This window comes from Dermacentor andersoni, chromosome 6 (genome assembly GCF_023375885.2).
Source record: "Dermacentor andersoni chromosome 6, qqDerAnde1_hic_scaffold, whole genome shotgun sequence".
NCBI classification, from domain to species: Eukaryota; Metazoa; Arthropoda; class Arachnida; order Ixodida; family Ixodidae; genus Dermacentor; species Dermacentor andersoni.
The window spans coordinates 111,344,284-111,365,602 of record NC_092819.1 but is presented as its reverse complement, the minus strand read 5'-3'; the positions used below and the strand labels follow the sequence as shown (position 1 = coordinate 111,365,602).

Here is a 21,319-nt window from a genome sequence, read left to right as displayed (position 1 = left end):
GTACAACCTTCATTTTGTACCTCTTATTAAGTTTCACAACAAGACATGCCACCCTCTCGGTAATGCTATAGAATTCCTGTATGTTACCAGCTATTTCCTTATTAATCAGGAATCCGACTCCTAGTTCTCGTCTCTCCGCTAAGCCCCGGTAACACAGTACATGCCCGCTTTTTAGCACGGTATATGCTTCTTTTGTCCTCCTAACCTCACTGAGCCCTATTATATCCCATTTACTACCCTCTAATTCCTCCAATAACACTGCTAGACTCGCCTCACTAGATAGCGTTCTAACGTTAAACGTTGCCAGGTTCAGATTCCAATGGCGGCCTGTCCGGAGCCAGGTATTCTTAGCACCCTCTGCAGCGTCACAGATCTGACCGCCGCCGTGGTCAGTTGCTTCGCGGCTGCTGGGGACTGAGGGCCGGGGTTCGATTGTTGTATTCATATAGGAGGTTGTGGCCAAGTACTGCACCAGGGTGGCCAATCCTGCTCTGGTGAGAGAGTGCGTTACCGGTTCTGGTCACCGGGATCAGGCCGCACTCCAGGCCTGTTTGTGCAATTTTCTCAACACAGGGTTTTTTTTTTTGTATTTTCCGGTGGAGAATAGCGCGGCACCGGGATTTGAATCACGGTCCTCTTGCACTGGAGACGGATACTCTACCGTCCCCGTAGGAGTTAAATTAAAAATTAATTTATGGGGTTTTACGTGACAAAACCACTTTCTGATTATGCACGCCGTAGTGGAGGACTCCGAAAATTTCGACCACCTGGGGTTCTTTAACGTGCACCTAATTCTAAGTACATGGGTGTTTTCGCATTTCGCCCCCATCGAAATGCGGCCGCCGTGGTCGGGGTCCGATCCCGCGACCTCGTGCTCAGCAGTCTAACACCATAACCACTGAGCAACCACGGCGGGTCCCGCAGGAGTTGTACGCCTCATATAACCTACAGTGGTGTCCTACTTGGTCAGTCAAGGTGGACCAATCCGAGCTCGGTTATACCGCATGGATGGCACTCGGCTAGAGAACCTGGTATTTATGACCTGCACATGTGAGTGTGAGGCCATACATATTTGAAGATATATATCTTTCTTTCTTTTTTTTTTTTTTAGGAGGGTTCCCGTACAGTGATAAAATAAAGGAAAAGACATTAAAAGAAAGAAAAAAAAGAAAGAAAAAGGGGCGGAAAAAAAAAGGAACATAACAGGTGATTTGAACTCGTGACCCTTCGATGTTGCCCGGAAAGATAGCTCAGTCGGTTGGTTCGTAAGGCCCCAGGCTACTTTCAAGCGCCACAGCTCCTGCTCCGAGCCTCACACTTACGTGGAAAGAGACTCATGTTGTCCGCGATAGTGGTTGGAAGGCATACTTTTTTGGAAAAATGGCCGCCCGAGGAGAAGAGCGAACTCGAGCGGCTTTAGAGGCTAGGAAAACTGCCTTAAATATTTAGACTTGAGGGAAAGCTTCGTTAACAAACTATAACACGGCAATCAGCACTCGAATACGACGAGAGAAATTACTGAGACGTGGAAAATTCCCTTGAAAAAAATCTGGTTTGCTAGACAAATGCTTGTATGTATTGAACCTCTTAAAAGATGAGGGGTGAAATATGCGCTCACCGAGAGGGCATCGTCAGCACGAGACATCCACAGGGCACCTTACAGAGATGTGGAGAGCTTCGCGGCCGGAACGAAGCCTCCCTTCTCCGCCGGCCAAGAGGGGGAAACGCGCTTTCCGATCGCTCAAGGTTGCGTGGACAAAGCATAACTCTAGCGTCTAGGAAAAGCTTAACCAGGTGCGATGGCGGCACGCATAGCGTGGGAAGCTAGCCGCCAGAATAACTATACCAAGGACTGCTGCTGATGAGGGCGAAATACCTTCGTGTAATTATAATAACCCTAATAGGACTACTTTCGAAAAAAAAAAAAAGGAAACGGCCCAGAGGGCTATACTACGAGAGCTATGACTGATAGTTTTCTATATATATATATATATAAATTCATCTCATCTATGGGATCGCATGCGCGCGCTGTTTCTTTGGCTGTGCGTGTAGTACAGTTAAGAGAGCCAGTTTAAGGGCGGAGAAGAAGAAAGAAAAGAAAAGCAAAAACTGCAGCGCCGTGGTTTTAAAGCGCATCCATGATAGAGAAACGGAATGCGATATAAGCGTGCGTAGCCATGATACGCACACGACAAACTGCCTTAAAATATTTAGACTTGAGGGAAAGCTTCGGTAATAAACGATAGCACAGCAATCAGCACTCGAATATAATTATAACTCTAATAATAATTGTAAATATTCATCTCATCTATGGGATCTAATGCGCGCGCTGTTGCTCTGTCTCTGCGTGTAGTAGTTGAGAGAGCCAGTTTAAGGGCGGAGAAGAAGGGAGGGAAGGAAAGTCTCTGAAGCAAAATTACAGCGCCGTGGTTTTAAAGCGCATCCCGTGTTAGAGAAACGGAAGGCGATATAGGCGTGCGTGGCCATGATACGCACACGACAAACTGCCTTAAAATATTTAGACTTGAGGGAAAGCTTCGTTAGCAAACGATAGCACGGCAATCAGCACTCGAATATAATTATAACTCTAATAATAATTGTAAATATTCATCTCATCTATGGGATCTAATGCGCGCGCTGTTGCTTTGTCTCTGCGTGTAGTAGTTGAGAGAGCCAGTTTAAGGGCGGAGTAGTTGGAAGGCATACTTTCTAGGAAAAATGGCCGCTCGAGGAGAAGAGCGAACTCGAGCGGCTTTAGAGGCTAGGAAAACTGCCTTAAATATTTAGACTTGAGGGAAAGCTTCGTTAACAAACTATAACACGGCAATCAGCACTCGAATACGACGAGAGAAATTACTGAGACGTGGAAAATTCCCTTGAAAAAAATCTGGTTTGCTAGACAAATGCTTGTATGTATTGAACCTCTTAAAAGATGAGGGGTGAAATATGCGCTCACCGAGAGGGCATCGTCAGCACGAGACATCCACAGGGCACCTTACAGAGATGTGGAGAGCTTCGCGGCCGGAACGAAGCCTCCCTTCTCCGCCAGCCAAGAGGGGGAAACGCGCTTTCCGATCGCTCAAGGTTGCGTGGACAAAGCATAACTCTGGCGTCTAGGAAAAGCTTAACCAGGTGCGATGGCGGCACGCATAGCGTGGGAAGCTAGCCGCCAGAATAACTATACCAAGGACTGCTGCTGATGAGGGCGAAATACCTTCGTGTAATTATAATAACTCTAATAGGACTACTTTCGAAAAAAAAAACAAGGAAACGGCCCAGAGGGCTATACTACGAGAGCTATGACTGATAGTTTTCTATATATATATATATATAAATTCATCTCATCTATGGGATCGCATGCGCGCGCTGTTTCTTTGTCTCTGCGTGTAGTACAGTTAAGAGAGCCAGTTTAAGGGCGGAGAAGAAGAAAGAAAAGAAAAGCAAAAACTTCAGCGCCGTGGTTTTAAAGCGCACCCGTGGTAGAGAAACGGAATGCGATATAAGCGTGCGTAGCCATGATACGCACACGACAAACTGCCTTAAAATATTTAGACTTGAGGGAAAGCTTCGGTAACAAACGATAGCACAGCAATCAGCACTCGAATATAATTATAACTCTAATAATAATTGTAAATATTCATCTCATCTATGGGATCTAATGCGCGCGCTGTTGCTTTGTCTCTGCGTGTAGTAGTTGAGAGAGCCAGTTTAAGGGCGGAGAAGAAGGGAGGGAAGGAAAGTCTCTGAAGCAAAATTACAGCGGCGTGGTTTTAAAGCGCATCCCGTGTTAGAGAAACGGAAGGCGATATAGGCGTGCGTGGCCATGATACGCACACGACAAACTGCCTTAAAATATTTAGACTTGAGGGAAAGCTTCGTTAGCAAACGATAGCACGGCAATCAGCACTCGAATATAATTATAACTCTAATAATAATTGTAAATATTCATCTCATCTATGGGATCTAATGCGCGCGCTGTTGCTTTGTCTCTGCGTGTAGTAGTTGAGAGAGCCAGTTTAAGGGCGGAGTAGTTGGAAGGCATACTTTCTAGGAAAAATGGCCGCTCGAGGAGAAGAGCGAACTCGAGCGGCTTTAGAGGCTAGGAAAACTGCCTTAAATATTTAGACTTGAGGGAAAGCTTCGTTAACAAACTATAACACGGCAATCAGTACTCGAATACGACGAGAGAAATTACTGAGACGTGGAAAATTCCCTTGAAAAAAATCTGGTTTGCTAGACAAATGCTTGTATGTATTGAACCTCTTAAAAGATGAGGGGTGAAATATGCGCTCACCGAGAGGGCATCGTCAGCACGAGACATCCACAGGGCACCTTACAGAGATGTGGAGAGCTTCGCGGCCGGAACGAAGCCTCCCTTCTCCGCCGGCCAAGAGGGGGAAACGCGCTTTCCGATCGCTCAAGGTTGCGTGGACAAAGCATAACTCTAGCGTCTAGGAAAAGCTTAACCAGGTGCGATGGCGGAACGCATAGCGTGGGAAGCTAGCCGCCAGAATAACTATACCAAGGACTGCTGCTGATGAGGGCGAAATACCTTCGTGTAATTATAATAACCCTAATAGGACTACTTCCGAAAAAAAAAAGGAAATGGCCCAGAGGGCTATACTACGAGAGCTATGACTGATAGTTTTCTATATATATATATATATATATAAATTCATCTCATCTATGGGATCGCATGCGCGCGCTGTTTCTTTGTCTCTGCGTGTAGTACAGTTAAGAGAGCCAGTTTAAGGGCGGAGAAGAAGAAAGAAAAGAAAAGCAAAAACTGCAGCGCCGTGGTTTTAAAGCGCACCCGTGGTAGAGAAACGGAATGCGATATAAGCGTGCGTAGCCATGATACGCACACGGCAAACTGTCTTAAAATATTTAGACTTGAGGGAAAGCTTCGGTAACAAACGATAGCACAGCAATCAGCACTCGAATATAATTATAACTCTAATAATAATTGTAAATATTCATCTCATCTATGGGATCTAATGCGCGCGCTGTTGCTTTGTTTCTGCGTGTAGTAGTTGAGAGAGCCAGTTTAAGGGCGGAGAAGAAGGGAGGGAAGGAAAGTCTCTGAAGCAAAATTACAGCGCCGTGGTTTTAAAGCGCATCCCGTGTTAGAGAAACGGAAGGCGATATAGGCGTGCGTGGCCATGATACGCACACGACAAACTGCCTTAAAATATTTAGACTTGAGGGAAAGCTTCGTTAGCAAACGATAGCACGGCAATCAGCACTCGAATATAATTATAACTCTAATAATAATTGTAAATATTCATCTCATCTATGGGATCTAATGCGCGTGCTGTTGCTTTGTCTCTGCGTGTAGTAGTTGAGACAGCCAGTTTAAGGGCGGACTAGTTGGAAGGCATACTTTCTAGGAAAAATGGCCGCTCGAGGAGAAGAGCGAACTCGAGCGGCTTTAGAGGCTAGGAAAACTGCCTTAAATATTTAGACTTGAGGGAAAGCTTCGTTAAAAAACTATAACACGGCAATCAGCACTCGAATACGACGAGAGAAATTACTGAGACGTGGAAAATTCCCTTGAAAAAAATCTGGTTTGCTAGACAAATGCTTGTATGTATTTAACCTCTTAAAAGATGAGGGGTGAAATATGCGCTCACCGAGAGGGCATCGTCAGCACGAGACATCCACAGGGCACCTTACAGAGATGTGGAGAGCTTCGCGGCCGGAACGAAGCCTCCCTTCTCCGCCGGCCAAGAGGGGGAAACGCGCTTTCCGATCGCTCAAGGTTGCGTGGACAAAGCATAACTCTAGCGTCTAGGAAAAGCTTAACCAGGTGCGATGGCGGCACGCATAGCGTGGGAAGCTAGCCGCCAGAATAACTATACCAAGGACTGCTGCTGATGAGGGCGAAATACCTTCGTGTAATTATAATAACCCTAATAGGACTACTTTCGAAAAAAAAAAAAGGAAACGGCCCAGAGGGCTATACTACGAGAGCTATGACTGATAGTTTTCTATATATATATATATATAAATTCATCTCATCTATGGGATCGCATGCGCGCGCTGTTTCTTTGTCTCTGCGTGTAGTACAGTTAAGAGAGCCAGTTTAAGGGCGGAGAAGAAGAAAGAAAAGAAAAGCAAAAACTGCAGCGCCGTGGTTTTAAAGCGCACCCGTCGTAGAGAAACGGAATGCGATATAAGCGTGCGTAGCCATGATACGCACACGACAAACTGCCTTAAAATATTTACACTTGAGGGAAAGCTTCGGTAACAAACGATAGCACAGCAATCAGCACTCGAATATAATTATAACTCTAATAATAATTGTAAATATTCATCTCATCTATGGGATCTAATGCGCGCGCTGTTGCTTTGTCTCTGCGTGTAGTAGTTGAGAGAGCCAGTTTAAGGGCGGATTAGTTGGAAGGCATACTTTCTAGGAAAAATGGCCGCTCGAGGAGAAGAGCGAACTCGTGCGGCTTTAGAGGCTAGGAAAACTGCCTTAAATATTTAGACTTGAGGGAAAGCTTCGTTAACAAACTATAACACGGCAATCAGCACTCGAATACGACGAGAGAAATTACTGAGACGTGGAAAATTCCCTTGAAAAAAATCTGGTTTGCTAGACAAATGCTTGTATGTATTGAACCTCTTAAAAGATGAGGGGTGAAATATGCGCTCACCGAGAGGGCATCGTCAGCACGAGACATCCACAGGGCACCTTACAGAGATGTGGAGAGCTTCGCGGCCGGAACGAAGCCTCCCTTCTCCGCCGGCCAAGAGGGGGAAACGCGCTTTCCGATCGCTCAAAGTTGCGTGGACAAAGCATAACTCTAGCGTCTAGGAAAAGCTTAACCAGGTGCGATGGCGGCACGCATAGCGTGGGAAGCTAGCCGCCAGAATAACTATACCAAGGACTGCTGCTGATGAGGGCGAAATACCTTCGTGTAATTATAATAACCCTAATAGGACTACTTTCGAAAAAAAAAAAGGAAACGGCCCAGAGGGCTATACTACGAGAGCTATGACTGATAGTTTTCTATATATATATATATATATATATATTCATCTCATCCATGGGATCGCATGCGCGCGCTGTTTCTTTGTCTCTGCGTGTAGTACAGTTAAGAGAGCCAGTTTAAGGGCGGAGAAGAAGAAAGAAAAGAAAAGCAAAAACTGCAGCGCCGTGGTTTTAAAGCGCACCCGTGGTAGAGAAACGGAATGCGATATAAGCGTGCGTAGCCATGATACGCACACGACAAACTGCCTTAAAATATTTAGACTTGAGGGAAAGCTTCGGTAACAAACGATAGCACAGTAATCAGAACTCGAATATAATTATAACTCTAATAATAATTGTAAATATTCATCTCATCAATGGATCTAATGCGCGCGCTGTTGCTTTGTCTCTGCGTGTAGTAGTTGAGAGAGCCAGTTTAAGGGCGGAGAAGAAGGGAGGAAAGGAAAGTCTCTGAAGCAAAATTACAGCGCCGTGGTTTTAAAGCGCATCCCGTGTTAGAGAAACGGAAGGCGATATAAGCGTGCGTGGCCATGATACGCACGCGACAAACTGCCTTAAAATATTTAGACTTGAGGGAAAGCTTCGTTAGCAAACGATAGCGCGGCAATCAGCACTCGAATATAATTATAACTCTAATAATAATTGTAAATATTCATCTCATCTATGGGATCTAATGCGCGCGCTGTTGCTTTGTCTCTGCGTGTAGTAGTTGAGAGAGCCAGTTTAAGGGCGGAGTAGTTGGAAGGCATACTTTCTAGGAAAAATGGCTGCTCGAGGAGAAGAGCGAACTCGAGCGGCTTTAGAGGCTAGGAAAACTGCCTTAAATATTTAGACTTGAGGGAAAGCTTCGTTAACAAACTATAACACGGCAATCAGCACTCGAATACGACGAGAGAAATTACTGAGACGTGGAAAATTCCCTTGGAAAAAATCTGGTTTGCTAGACAAATGCTTGTATGTATTGAACCTCTTAAAAGATGAGGGGTGAAATATGCGCTCACCGAGAGGGCATCGTCAGCACGAGACATCCACAGGGCACCTTACAGAGATGTGGAGAGCTTCGCGGCCGGAACGAAGCCTCCCTTCTCCGCCGGCCAAGAGGGGGAAACGCGCTTTCCGATCGCTCAAGGTTGCGTGGACAAAGCATAACTCTAGCGTCTAGGAAAAGCTTAACCAGGTGCGATGGCGGCACGCATAGCGTGGGAAGCTAGCCGCCAGAATAACTATACCAAGGACTGCTGCTGATGAGGGCGAAATACCTTCGTGTAATTATAATAACCCTAATAGGACTACTTTCGAAAAAAAAAAGGAAACGGCCCAGAGGGCTATACTACGAGAGCTATGACTGATAGTTTTCTATATATATATATATATATATATATATTCATCTCATATATGGGATCGCATGCGCGCGCTGTTTCTTTGTCTCTGCGTGTAGTACAGTTAAGAGAGCCAGTTTAAGGGCGGAGAAGAAGAAAGAAAAGGAAAAACTGCAGCGCCGTGGTTTTAAAGCGCACCCGTGGTAGAGAAACGGAATGCGATATAAGCGTGCGTAGCCATGATACGCACACGACAAACTGCCTTAAAATATTTAGACTTGAGGGAAAGCTTCGGTAACAAACGATAGCACCGCAATCAGCACTCGAATATAATTATAACTCTAATAATAATTGTAAATATTCATCTCATCTATGGGATCTAATGCGCGCGCTGTTGCTTTGTCTCTGCGTGTAGTAGTTGAGAGAGCCAGTTTAAGGGCGGAGAAGAAGGGAGGGAAAGAAAGTCTCTGAAGCAAAATTACAGCGCCGTGGTTTTAAAGCACATCCCGTGTTAGAGAAACGGAAGGCGATATAAGCGTGCGTGGCCATGATACGCACGCGACAAACTGCCTTAAAATATTTAGACTTGAGGGAAAGCTTCGTTAGCAAACGATAGCGCGGCAATCAGCACTCGAATATAATTATAACTCTAATAATAATTGTAAATATTCATCTCATCTATGGGATCTAATGCGCGCGCTGTTGCTTTGTCTCTGCGTGTAGTAGTTGAGAGAGCCAGTTTAAGGGCGGAGTAGTTGGAAGGCATACTTTCTAGGAAAAATGGCCGCTCGAGGAGAAGAGCGAACTCGAGCGGCTTTAGAGGCTAGGAAAACTGCCTTAAATATTTAGACTTGAGGGAAAGCTTCGTTAACAAACTATAACACGGCAATCAGCACTCGAATACGACGAGAGAAATTACTGAGACGTGGAAAATTCCCTTGAAAAAAATCTGGTTTGCTAGACAAATGCTTGTATGTATTGAACCTCTTAAAAGATGAGGGGTGAAATATGCGCTCACCGAGAGGGCATCGTCAGCACGAGACATCCACAGGGCACCTTACAGAGATGTGGAGAGCTTCGCGGCCGGAACGAAGCCTCCCTTCTCCGCCGGCCAAGAGGGGGAAACGCGCTTTCCGATCGCTCAAGGTTGCGTGGACAAAGCATAACTCTAGCGTCTAGGAAAAGCTTAACCAGGTGCGATGGCGGCACGCATAGCGTGGGAAGCTAGCCGCCAGAATAACTATACCAAGGACTGCTGCTGATGAGGGCGAAATACCTTCGTGTAATTATAATAACCCTAATAGGACTACTTTCGAAAAAAAAAAAAAGGAAACGGCCCAGAGGGCTATACTACGAGAGCTATGACTGATAGTTTTCTATATATATATATATATATATATTCATCTCATCTATGGGATCGCATGCGCGCGCTGTTTCTTTGTCTCTGCGTGTAGTACAGTTAAGAGAGGCAGTTTAAGGGCGGAGAAGAAGAAAGAAAAGAAAAGGAAAAACTGCAGCGCCGTGGTTTTAAAGCGCACCCGTGGTAGAGAAACGGAATGCGATATAAGCGTGCGTAGCCATGATACGCACACGACAAACTGCCTTAAAATATTTAGACTTGAGGGAAAGCTTCGGTAACAAACGATAGCACCGCAATCAGCACTCGAATATAATTATAACTCTAATAATAATTGTAAATATTCATCTCATCTATGGGATCTAATGCGCGCGCTGTTGCTTTGTCTCTGCGTGTAGTAGTTGAGAGAGCCAGTTTAAGGGCGGAGAAGAAGGGAGGGAAGGAAAGTCTCTGAAGCAAAATTACAGCGCCGTGGTTTTAAAGCGCATCCCGTGTTAGAGAAACAGAAGGCGATATAAGCGTGCGTGGCCATGATACGCACACGACAAACTGCCTTAAAATATTTAGACTTGAGGGAAAGCTTCGTTAGCAAACGATAGCACGGCAATCAGCCCTCGAATATAATTATAACTCTAATAATAATTGTAAATATTCATCTCATCTATGGGATCTAATGCGCGCGCTGTTGCTTTGTCTCTGCGTGTAGTAGTTGAGAGAGCCAGTTTAAGGGCGTAGTAGTTGGAAGGCATACTTTCTAGGAAAAATGGCCGCTCGAGGAGAAGAGCGAACTCGAGCGGCTTTAGAGGCTAGGAAAACTGCCTTAAATATTTAGACTTGAGGGAAAGCTTCGTTAACAAACTATAACACGGCAATCAGCACTCGAATACGACGAGAGAAATTACTGAGACGTGGAAAATTCCCTTGAAAAAAATCTGGTTTGCTAGACAAATGCTTGTATGTATTGAACCTCTTAAAAGATGAGGGGTGAAGTATGCGCTCACCGAGAGGGCATCGTCAGCACGAGCCGGAGTCGCAGGCCACAATGAAGAATGTGTTGCATTCCACGCACATGTGTCAATCGGTGATAAGGGAAGCTTTCCTTTATGTTTACTGAATTGTTTTCTCTTCCCGACTCAAGCTTCTTCACTCCTATGTAGCTTCACGCTCCTCATTCAATGCATGCTCTGGTCACATTTTGTCCACTGAACATATTTACCCAGACTCGGCTGCTTCTGTGGCTGATTTCTTTTTAATTTATCTGTAAGAATACGCACCTGGCTCAACGCATACTCTGGTCCAACTTTGTTTCCTTCACTTACTTCACCACACTTGGCTGCTTATGCTGCCTACTTTCTCCGTTTCCTGCAACTCACGTCTTCAACTTTTACCTCGTGTTCCCAAGGCTGTCAGAGTCCCGAGCATTGATAACTTAAGGCCTATTTCGCTCACTTTGTGTGTGGGCAAGGTGGCCGAGCATGCGGTGCTTAATCGGCTTATAAGGTACCTTGAGGAGAACGAGGTCTACACCCCGCCCCCCGCCCCCCCCCCTCTATGATTGGTTTTCGGGCCGGGCTGTCGACTCAAGACGCAATGAAGCTCATCAAGGATCAGGTCATCGACGGAGATTGAAGGGGCGTTAAGGCCATCCTAAGGCTGGACCTGGAGAAGGCTTTTGACAACGTTCGGCACTCTTATATTCTTAAGTCGATTTCGGATCTTGGCCTCGGCGCGCGCTTTCACGACTATGTCAGGTCCTTCCTGTCAGGCATGAAGGGTTGCGGAGCTGGAGTCTAAGACGTTAAATCTTGGAGGCAGGGGCACTCCTCAGGGGACCGTCATCTCGTCCACATTGTTCAATCTGGTCATGGTCGGATTGGCCAATGAGCTCTTGGAGATTGAGGGGATTATGCACACCATGTGTGCAGATGACGTGACCATATGGTGTTCCGGGGGTAGTGAGGGCTATATCGAGAGTGTTCTGCAGGATGCAGTAGATGTAATCGAGACTTATTTGGACCCGACGGGATTAAGGTGCTCCCCCTCCAAGTCGGAGCTGTTGCTGTACAGTCCCACTAGAAGGGGACTCAAGCCAAGGAGTGGATCCCCGTGGACAAGCTGAGCATTCAGCTTCGCACAAGAAATGGCGATCTCATACCTAGGGTAGATAAGATCAGGGTCTTGGGGATGATGATTGAGTCGAACGGCGCCAACACGCTGACGATCCAGAAGATCATTGCCAAGAAAGAAAATGCGGTATGCCTAGTGAAGAAGGTGGCCAATTGGCAGACGGGGTTGAAGGAGGATAGTCTGATTAGGCTTATGCATGCATTTGTATTGTGTCACTTTACTTATGTGGCGGCCATGCACAAGTGGAAACCATCAGAGAAGAAGAAGCTTGGCACGCAGATTCGGAAGATCACCAAGAAAGTGTTGGGAGTGCCAATGTGCACCAGCAACGACCGACTTCTCAAGCTGGGCATTTATAATACATTGGATGAGACAGCTGAGGCTCAGGAGAGGACACAGATGGTGCGTCTTTCTACGACTAGCGCGTGTCGGCAGATTCTGAGAGAGTTAAGTGTTTCTCGGGAGAATATTTCGGAGCTTCACGTCGGTATTCCCTTGAAGGTACGTAAGCGGTATCACGTCAAATCCTGTTCCCAGGAACATGCATCTGGAGCGAAATGTGGCTAGAAGAAAGGCCAGGTGGGCTTGCCTGCTGAGACTCATTCGTGATGAGAATCAGAAGGTTGGCGAGGAGTGGAAGGTGTTTACCGTAGTTGTCGTGGACAATGAGTGCAGTGCCGTTAACGCTGCTGCCGTTCGGACTGATAGGTCAGAGGTAGCGGAGCAAGCGGCTGTTGCGCTCGCCCTGGTTGACAGGCGCAGGTCTTTTGCATATAGTTATTCAAAGTCGGCCGTTAGGGCCTTTGAGAAGGGCTCGGTGGCTAAGGCTTCTTTTTAAAATTATGCAGACCTGTGAGATCTCTCAACACGATTTATGTTGGTTCCCTGCTCACCTTGGGATGATCAAGGGAGCCCCTCCGAATTTCAATGAGTCCGCTCATGAGGCAGCGCGAGATCTTACCCTCCGCTCTGCACTGCGCCACGGTGTGGCGGTACTCCCCGAGAACCGAGACTCCCCTTCCACATACAATGAGATCACAAAGTATTACCTTCTTAATCGCAGGGTTTACGGTTTGCCGCATCCTAAACTAAACAGGGCTCAGGCACTTACATTACGCTTACTACAGACTGGTACTTATCCTAGCCCACGGAGGCTGAACATGTTTTATCCTGAGACGTATAGAGAGCCTTATTGCCAGGATTGTGGTGCTTTAGCCACGCTCGAACACATGCTCTGGTCTTGCGAAAGAATTGAGGACTTGGTGATCAAGGACGCGTCCAGATGGGAGGCTGCACTTCGCAGCCCGGACCTGGATGAACAATTCTGGGCTGTCCAGCAGGCTCACGACGTGGCCGTGAGGCTTGGCCTTCCAGTCCCGACGTGGGAGCGGCCCGCTTAGTGGTTAATTATCATTACTTTCAGGGCCAAATAAAGTTTTCCATCCATCCATCCGCTTGTGAATTCGGGTGGCGGCCCAGTGGACCTTACATATTCCGAAAATTTGGCCAATAATGTTCCAATGCTCAATTGCAGAAATCTTGCGTCCCAAGTTGTCTATCAGGGGACGCACTCCGTGGCCGAAGTTTTTCTTTAGTCAGCAAGGCTGAAGCATCCAGCAGCGAAAATCCACCACCAATCAGCCGCATAGGAGGTGACAGAAATAAACAAAGTTGTGCCGCAATATTATTCCTCGGATGTGGTTCATCACCTTTCACGTTTACTAAAAAGGGGTATTACCATGAACTGCTCCCTATCTGCTCCAGGAAAGTCACCTAAAGACTTCATCGGACAAAGCCTGCAATGCCAAGTAGAACACTGCAAGGGCTCTTGTTGCCTTATGGAACTGCGAGTCGTGGTTGCAAAAAGCCTCCGATTGGAGGTAAAAAAATGAATGAAGTATTTGTTAGAGCATTTACAAGTCACCCAAATATGGAGCAAATGTGTTTGCCGTGGATATATGTTATCCTGCCGCCGGAGAAATGTAGCAACAAAGTGTGCATAGGCCGCTGTTTTCTCTGCCTCTCAAAAGTTGGCGCACATTTGCCCCGTGGTAAACGGCACGCGAATATGAACCCCTGCAAAAAAAAAAAAAAAAAAGAAAACGCGCAGCATGCATGCTTTCTACCTCGGTCAGTGTTGTATAGCGCTCGTCCCTTCGATATTAGTTTTTTTACAGCGAAAGCTGCATATGGCTAGCCGATTGGTCCGTCTCTCCGTCGATCCGTCTGTCGCCTGTATGCCGAAAACGCCTCCGGCGCAACCCATGCCTATGTGCGAAAAAAAGAGACGCGCGATTGGCGGCTAGTAAACGACATGTACGGAGTGCTTGGGCGGTGACGTTTTTTTTTATAGTGAGCGTCTTTTCTTCTGTTTTGCGACCAGCCAGCCCGTCTTTCCGCGTTGCCAAAGACGCACTTCAAGGTTGTTTTTCGTCTGTAAAAAAATTTCCTACTGGTTCTGCGAATGATATTCCTTATTGGATCGGCTATATAGTTAATAGGACGTAAACTGTAATATTAAAGTGAATAACGTGTGCACGAAATATTTCTTACGTTTGTCAAACTGTATTCAAGAAAGTAGGAGCACTTGCGAAATGGACGTTATTTTTCTTTGTTGCAGGGTGGGCTACGAGGTGTTGTGTGGACGGACTGCATGCAATTCTTTTTGATACTGATTGCCCCAACGACGGTTGTCTCCAAGATAATAATTGATTCTTTTTCTCCGAACTCTGCGGTGCAGTCATTTGACAATCATGACATCATGAGATACATGGCAGAGTAAGTTGTGTTTCCGCTTTACTGCTTCTTAGGAGCTACAGAAGCAAAAGAAGAAAATAAAAGAAGAAACTGTATAGAAGTTAGGTAAACAGAGATAGAGTACCTCAGATAGGCGAAGCACAAAAATCTGCTGCGCGAATAGCCGTGCGACACTATTTTCTGGGCTTTTGCGAGCTTCTTTCTGGCTTGGAAACAATTTTTATTCAGCACACATAGAGCCACAGAAAGACGGATCGGGAATTTTCAGGATGGTCTAGCATTTTGCCATTTTTAATGAAGTCGCTTAAATAATAATAACTAATTAGGAAATCAGGTGAAATACAAAAGACAGCGGACTTGCTGCAAGGAACGGCAAACGACATCACCTTGGCTCTGCCCAGCTACGTCGCACTCTCATATTTTTAAATTTTGGCGCTAGTTACGTGGGACACCCTATACCTAATACTGCATACTGGTTCTGTTTAATAAATTTTCGAAGGGCAGTCTCATGGTAACTGAATTGTGCAAAACAAACATAAATGAGATGGGTAATTCTTTTTGACCTTGCTAAGGAATAAAATACTTAATTGCAATAGTACAAGCTTCGTTGCGAAGGTGTGTGTAAAATAGAAAGTAATAACTTGAAGACTAAGTTAGGAACGTGTGTTCAAACGTAGCCAAGGCATAATCACCACAAACGGAACGAATGCTAGCGCGTGAGCCTTTTTCACGATGCCGCATGCGTTCCTGGTTTTCTTTATTAACCACCAGAACATCTGCTGAAAGCAACTGTAATTTGAAAAAAAGAAAAAAAAAATCAGCCTGATGTACAGCTGGTGAGCCAGAGCAGCGTGTGCTAAGTATGTTTTCGCCAATGAATAAAGATTTGGGGCGGAGGATAATTCCAGGCGTAATGTCTCTAAGAAAGACAGTAATTTAATCGCATAATACTTCTGCAACTGTGCACGCGATGTCGAGCGAAACAAGACGATGTCACGGCCGGCTTGGTAGTAGCTGAATAAATCTGAGCGAAAATCAATGGTGGCACTTGGGTTCTCAAAGAAACAGTGCTGCCGTCCGTGATGTTCCTTTAGCAACTCAGAACATTCTTTTACGGGATCAGCCGTGCGTGCTACCGAAAAAGAAACACATTCTACGTTTGAAAATTGTGAGGCACAAAATTTGTAAAGGTATTTTTGACAATGAATACCTTGCGTCAGTACTGACTAGGACAGATGTGAGAGCCACAAAATGGTACCTGATAACACAATGTACTTCTTTTGCGGCGGCCGGAGGTCAGCATGTTTGTCAATATTTTCAATTTTGAAACATATGACAGCTGGATGAAAAATTTGTCTTTACCGTTCATATGGACCTAGAGCTGGATTGTAGCTGTAAAAGTAGAATACTGGCAGGAGAGAGCGCGTGGTCCTTACTAAGAAATATTAGGCCGCCTTTATCTGCAGCCATGACCAAGAATGATCTTTGGTCCAGGCTGGTGGTGAAGCTTTCAGTCTTTTAGGCCTTGTTTGGCTACTTCACACTTGGTTGTCAATTCGCTGTCTTTCTTTATTTTCAGTGATTAAACCTAAACATTCGAAAATTTTTGCTATCGACCCCAGTATTTCTAAAGAATTAATTGTAAACTTTGATAGAACTGCATTCATAACACTGAAGGTTTGAGAACGATCACTTCGTTATTGATACTTATACCCAAGCAAGGTATGGTAGCCTAACCAAATAAAAGCGCTTTGATATCTTTCTCTATAAAGGTGACATCCTAGGCGCGCTTATTCATGCACTTCGTGAGGGGGGAACAGTGTTCATTCAAGTGGAAGGCCATAGGCAAAAAGCGAAGACCCTGTAGATTGGTGATCAGCATGTGTGCGGGCAACTGTGTTATTTTCTCTATAAGCGCAACTAGAAGTAGCAAGCAGGGCGTTTAGTGATTATAAAAATAGTAATTACCAAGCCCAACATTGCGGTAATTCTGTAATTTTCTCCTAACAGCTACAGTTTCGACATGACGAGTGACGAAACGGTGTGGTCTTGCTTTTTGGGCTCTTCTGCAATGTCAATATACCGCGTATGCCTGGATCAAATGGTTGTGCAAAGGCTGCTGGCATCTCGGACGCTCAAGGAAGCTCAAAGGTAACTTTCAACTTCGATAGCCATTTCGTGTCGCAAGAGCAAACCGGCTCTTCTGTTTGCTAGACGTAAGGCATAAATGTAAATACGAAAAGTAAAGGCAGGAAAGGACAAGAAATTATCCACACTTTCACAAAACACTGCGGGTATTTCTTTCGCCTTGAAATGGTCATCATGTAATTCGGGCTACCTGGCGTTTTCCACAAAATAATAGTAACAATACATACTAATGTATTATATGTGCTTAAAAAAGTTGCGGTGCCAAAGAGAGGGTATGGAAGAAGCGTAAACTATCAACTAAATTTTAAGGCGAAAGCCCTAAGTGAATCGTTGCAATGACTCATACCTAAAAAACGTGGCATTTAGTCCACTGGTACAAAAATTATCATCATCAGCAATGGCTTATACCCCCGTAGGCAAGCAAAAATGCACTGGCTCATGTCCCTTTAAGGCACAGGCTGCAAGCGCTCAGCAAAGTGAGGCGAACAGTGTATACATTCATTCAAATCGCCCAGCCGCCTTGGTCGACAGAGTGACCGGGCGGGGCTGTCGTTGGGTTTCGGGTGTGGTGGTGGAGGCAGGTGGAACCGCGATGGTTCAGCTCCGAGCGACTCGAAGACTCCGACTTCGTCTACTCGGAGTCTTCGAGCATCTACGGGTCCCGGTCCTGTTCCAACCCGAGGTCCAGGTCCCACTCCTGCTCTCGCTCCCGGCCTCATTTTCGGTCGCCCAGACGGCGATCTTGCTCGACGCCCAAGCAAGAACAGCAGGCAGCCCCAACCGCCGCGGCACTCAAAAATAAGGGGCCCCAACCAAATAAGGCCAAGGAATAAGGCACCAACCAAAGACCAAGGAAGCCTCACTGAAGAGGACGACCACCAAAGAACACGAGGTAAGCTGGTCAGCAGTAGCCTCCCCCTCGTATAAAAAACCACAGACGCGCCCATCTATGAAATTTGAACAGGAACTCGCGACCATGCGCGCACAGATACAAACAATCACAAAAGAAAACAGACAACTCAAGCAACAAGTGATACAGTTCACACAAATACCACAAGAGATCGCTCCACACAAGGCCATCATAGACTTACACACCCATGTCGATGCCATCCGCACCCAGATGCAAGCCTTCATGGACGCTACACGTGCACAATTGAAACAAATAAGACAGACTGCAATACAACGCACAGAGGCCGCAATAAAACACATGGAAGCCACTGTAGAAAGCAAGCTTAAGAACCAGCTTCACTCAATAAAATTACGAAAGACACTACGACAGAACCTTTACAATGGCACATCTGTAGCAAGACCGAACAATATCGTAACATCACCGACCACAACATCCAACAATGCCTAGACCATACAGGCAAGTCGAAGAAAACTTAAAAATTTGACAATGGAACGGCCGTGGGTACCGAAGGAAGAAAGGGCTGCTGACACAATTGATCGCTCATGCATCAAAGCCACCGGGGGTCATAGCACTACAAGAGCCCGGTACCCGACCAACACTACATGGCTACGAAGAATACCACACAAGTCAAGACGACCAGTCGAAGGTAGCCGCACTAGTAGATAGAAACATCACAACCGTAAAACACAAACCAATAGATGACGTGGACGTACTACATGTACTTCTTGAAATAGTATGCAAATGCAACCAGAAAGAGAACGCCTTCGTCCTCAACATTTAATTCCCCCCCAGCCAAAGGCGGGCAAACATAGGAAAACTAGGAAACGGAAACATAGGAAACTAGGAAACATAGGAAACGCGCATACATGCAATCAGATTACACAAGTTGCGGTGAAAGACAGTGGACGGAACCATCGATAACATTCCCGAAACTTCTTTTACATGCAGGCGCGTCCTGCGCTGTGCGATAACATTTGTTAGGCGGCGAAACACGGTCGCCCGATAAAGATAAGTACACGTGTCAATATTGACACGTGTACTTATATTTATCGGGCGACCACGTTTCGCAGCCTAACAAATGTTATTGCAAAGCGCTTGACGCGCCTGCATGTATCCGAAGTTTCTGGAAAGTTATCCATGCTTCTATCCGCTGTCTGTTGTCGCCGAACCTTGTGTTATCTGATTTCATCGCGTGACTCGAATGGTGTAGAACTTTGTCGAAGGCATGCGGGTCCCATCGATTAGTCTCGAACATTCGATGACTGCTGTATAAAAGCCGACGCGCTTGACCCGCTCATCAGATTTTCGACGATCGCCTACCGTGTTCGCCGCTATCGTTGTGCTATAAGTGTAGCCTTTTTTTGTGGGCACAGGTTCGCCCAATAAAAGTTAGTTTTGTCTTTCACAGTATTGCTACTGTGTTCTTCAACGTCACCACCACGTGGCATCTGGTGAAGATGCTTTTCGTTCATGTACGGGACGCCCTCGACAACCCGTGATCCCAGCCCGAACCGCAAAGAGAACACCAACGTAGTCCCGGACCATCGAGCAAGCCGCCGTCTTCAACCGCTGCCCCCGGAGCACGGACTTCTACCTGAGAAGACCAAGAAGATTGTGGCCAAGGCAACCACAATGGCAGCCCCAGCGTCCCCCGTCGTTCTGCAGCAGCCCAGGGAGCCTCCGACGTTCCGCGGTTCAACATTCAAGGACCCGGAAACCTGGCTAGAGACGTATGAGAGGGTCGCTGCATTAACATCTGGAACAGCGACGACAAACTGCGACATGTCTTCTGCGCATTGGAAGACGCTGCCAGGACGTGGTTCGAGAACCGAGAAGCGCCACCTTAACGACGTGGGACCTGTTCCGAAGCGGCTTCCAGCAGACCTTCACAAGCGTCGTACGCTCAGAACGAGCCCAAGCACTACTAGAAACCCGAGTGCAGCTGCCTAATGAAACCACCACGATCTTTACAGAAGAAATGAGCCGCCTATTCCGCCACGCCTACCCGGAAATGTCCGAGGAGAAGAAAGTCCGCTTAGTGATGCGTGGTGTAAAGGAGGAACTTTTCGCCGGAATGGTACGAAGCCCACCGAAGACCGTCGACGAGTTTCTTCGCGAGGCCACCAGCATCGAGAAGACACTGAAAATGCGGAACCGGCAATTCAACCGCCGCACGAACTCGACAAATTACGCCGGAGTTGTGTCACTGGCCACCGACGACCTGCGCGAGACTATCCGAGCGGTCGTGCGGGAGGAACTACAGAAGCTGTTGCCTTCATCACAGCCTCAAGTGGCTTTGATTGCCGACGCCGTACGTGAGGAACTCCAAGAACAACTCGGAGTAGGCCCTGAATCGCCGCATCCTCAGCCGCAAGCGATGACATACGCCGCTGTAGCCCGCCGTCACGTTCCCCCTCCGCGCCCACGGCAGGGCCCAGCAACGACACCGTTCCGTCGTCCCCCACCACCCCCGCCGCCAGCACGCCAAGCCGTCACCTCACGCGGCCTTCCAAGGAAGACTGACGTTTGGCGCGCCCCCGACCACCGTCCGCTTTGCTATCACTGCGGAGAAGCCGGGCACATCTCCCGCCGATGCCCATACCGGGAGATGGGACTCCGAGGGTTCGCCGTTAACGCGCCGCGACCACAGATTGGCGAACGACCTCGCGATATCGCCGACTACCTCGCTGCCACTCAGTGGAACCCTCGACTACCGTCCCGTTCGCCGTCACCAGGCCGCTACCTGTCGCCGCAGCGCCGACCATACACCGGCCCAGCCCGGGGCCGCTCTGCGAGCCCATATCCGGAAAACTAAAAGCAGCAACCGATGGAGGTGCGGTTGCTCTTAGTAGAACTGACGAAGATCCTCCGCCGCTGACGAAGACGATGAAGAGACCATCTCGACGACATAATAACGACACGCCGCCATCCCGACCAAGTCAGGAAGCCAAGACTACACCGACGAAAGACGACTTGACGACGCGACGTTCCAACTTCCGACGTCAAGCCCTAACTGCAACACCAGACAAAGAACCAACGACCTCGACGTGCTTCTCGACGGCCACGCAGTGACCGCCTTAGTCGACACAGGGGCCGATTACTTCCTCATGAGTGGACACATCGCCGCCCAGTTGAAGAAAGTCAAAACTGCATGGGAAGGCGATGAAATTCGAACCGCTGGAGGACACCTCATTACGCCGACTGGAATCTGCACGGCAAGAATTACCGTTCATGACCGGACTTACCCTGCCACCTTCGTAATCCTCCAATATTGTTCACGAGACGTCATTCTCGGCATGGACTTTCTGAACCAACACGGCGCAATCATAGACCTGAGGTCAAAATCGATAACGCTGTCGGAAGATCAAGCGATACCGCCGGAGAGCTCTCGCAGTCACCACGCCTTGAGTGTGCTCGAAGATCAAGTGAGCATCCCGCCGCGCTGCAGCCTTATTATTTCCGTCGGCACCGAAACACCCGCTGACGTAGAAGGCATCATCGAGGGCGACCAACATCTACTGTTCGACCGGCAAATTTGCGTCGCAAGAGGGATCGCTCGACTCCACCGAGGGAAAGCGGAAGTTGTGCTAACCAACTTCATCCAAGAGTTCAAGCACATCAGCAAAGGCACGACAATCGCGTACATCGAGGAAATTGTGGAAACCAGCAATTCCTTTGTCCTCTCGGATTCTGCCGCATCT

At 47.1% G+C, this 21,319-nt stretch overlaps 1 protein-coding gene across 2 annotated transcripts in view; it reads left to right on the top strand.

Annotated features, from left to right (window-relative positions):
* The first annotated feature begins 14,306 nt into the window (after positions 1-14,306).
* The window catches only part of LOC129382424 (sodium-coupled monocarboxylate transporter 2-like), a 61,084-nt gene continuing 54,071 nt past the window's right edge, over positions 14,307-21,319 (top strand). For both annotated transcript variants that reach the window (XM_055066326.2, XM_055066327.2), the window contains exons 1-2: positions 14,307-14,581; positions 16,571-16,711. In XM_055066326.2, coding sequence (XP_054922301.1) covers positions 14,457-14,581; positions 16,571-16,711 — 266 coding nt within the window. In that variant the 5' untranslated portion in view covers positions 14,307-14,456. The remainder of the gene's footprint in view (positions 14,582-16,570; positions 16,712-21,319) is intronic.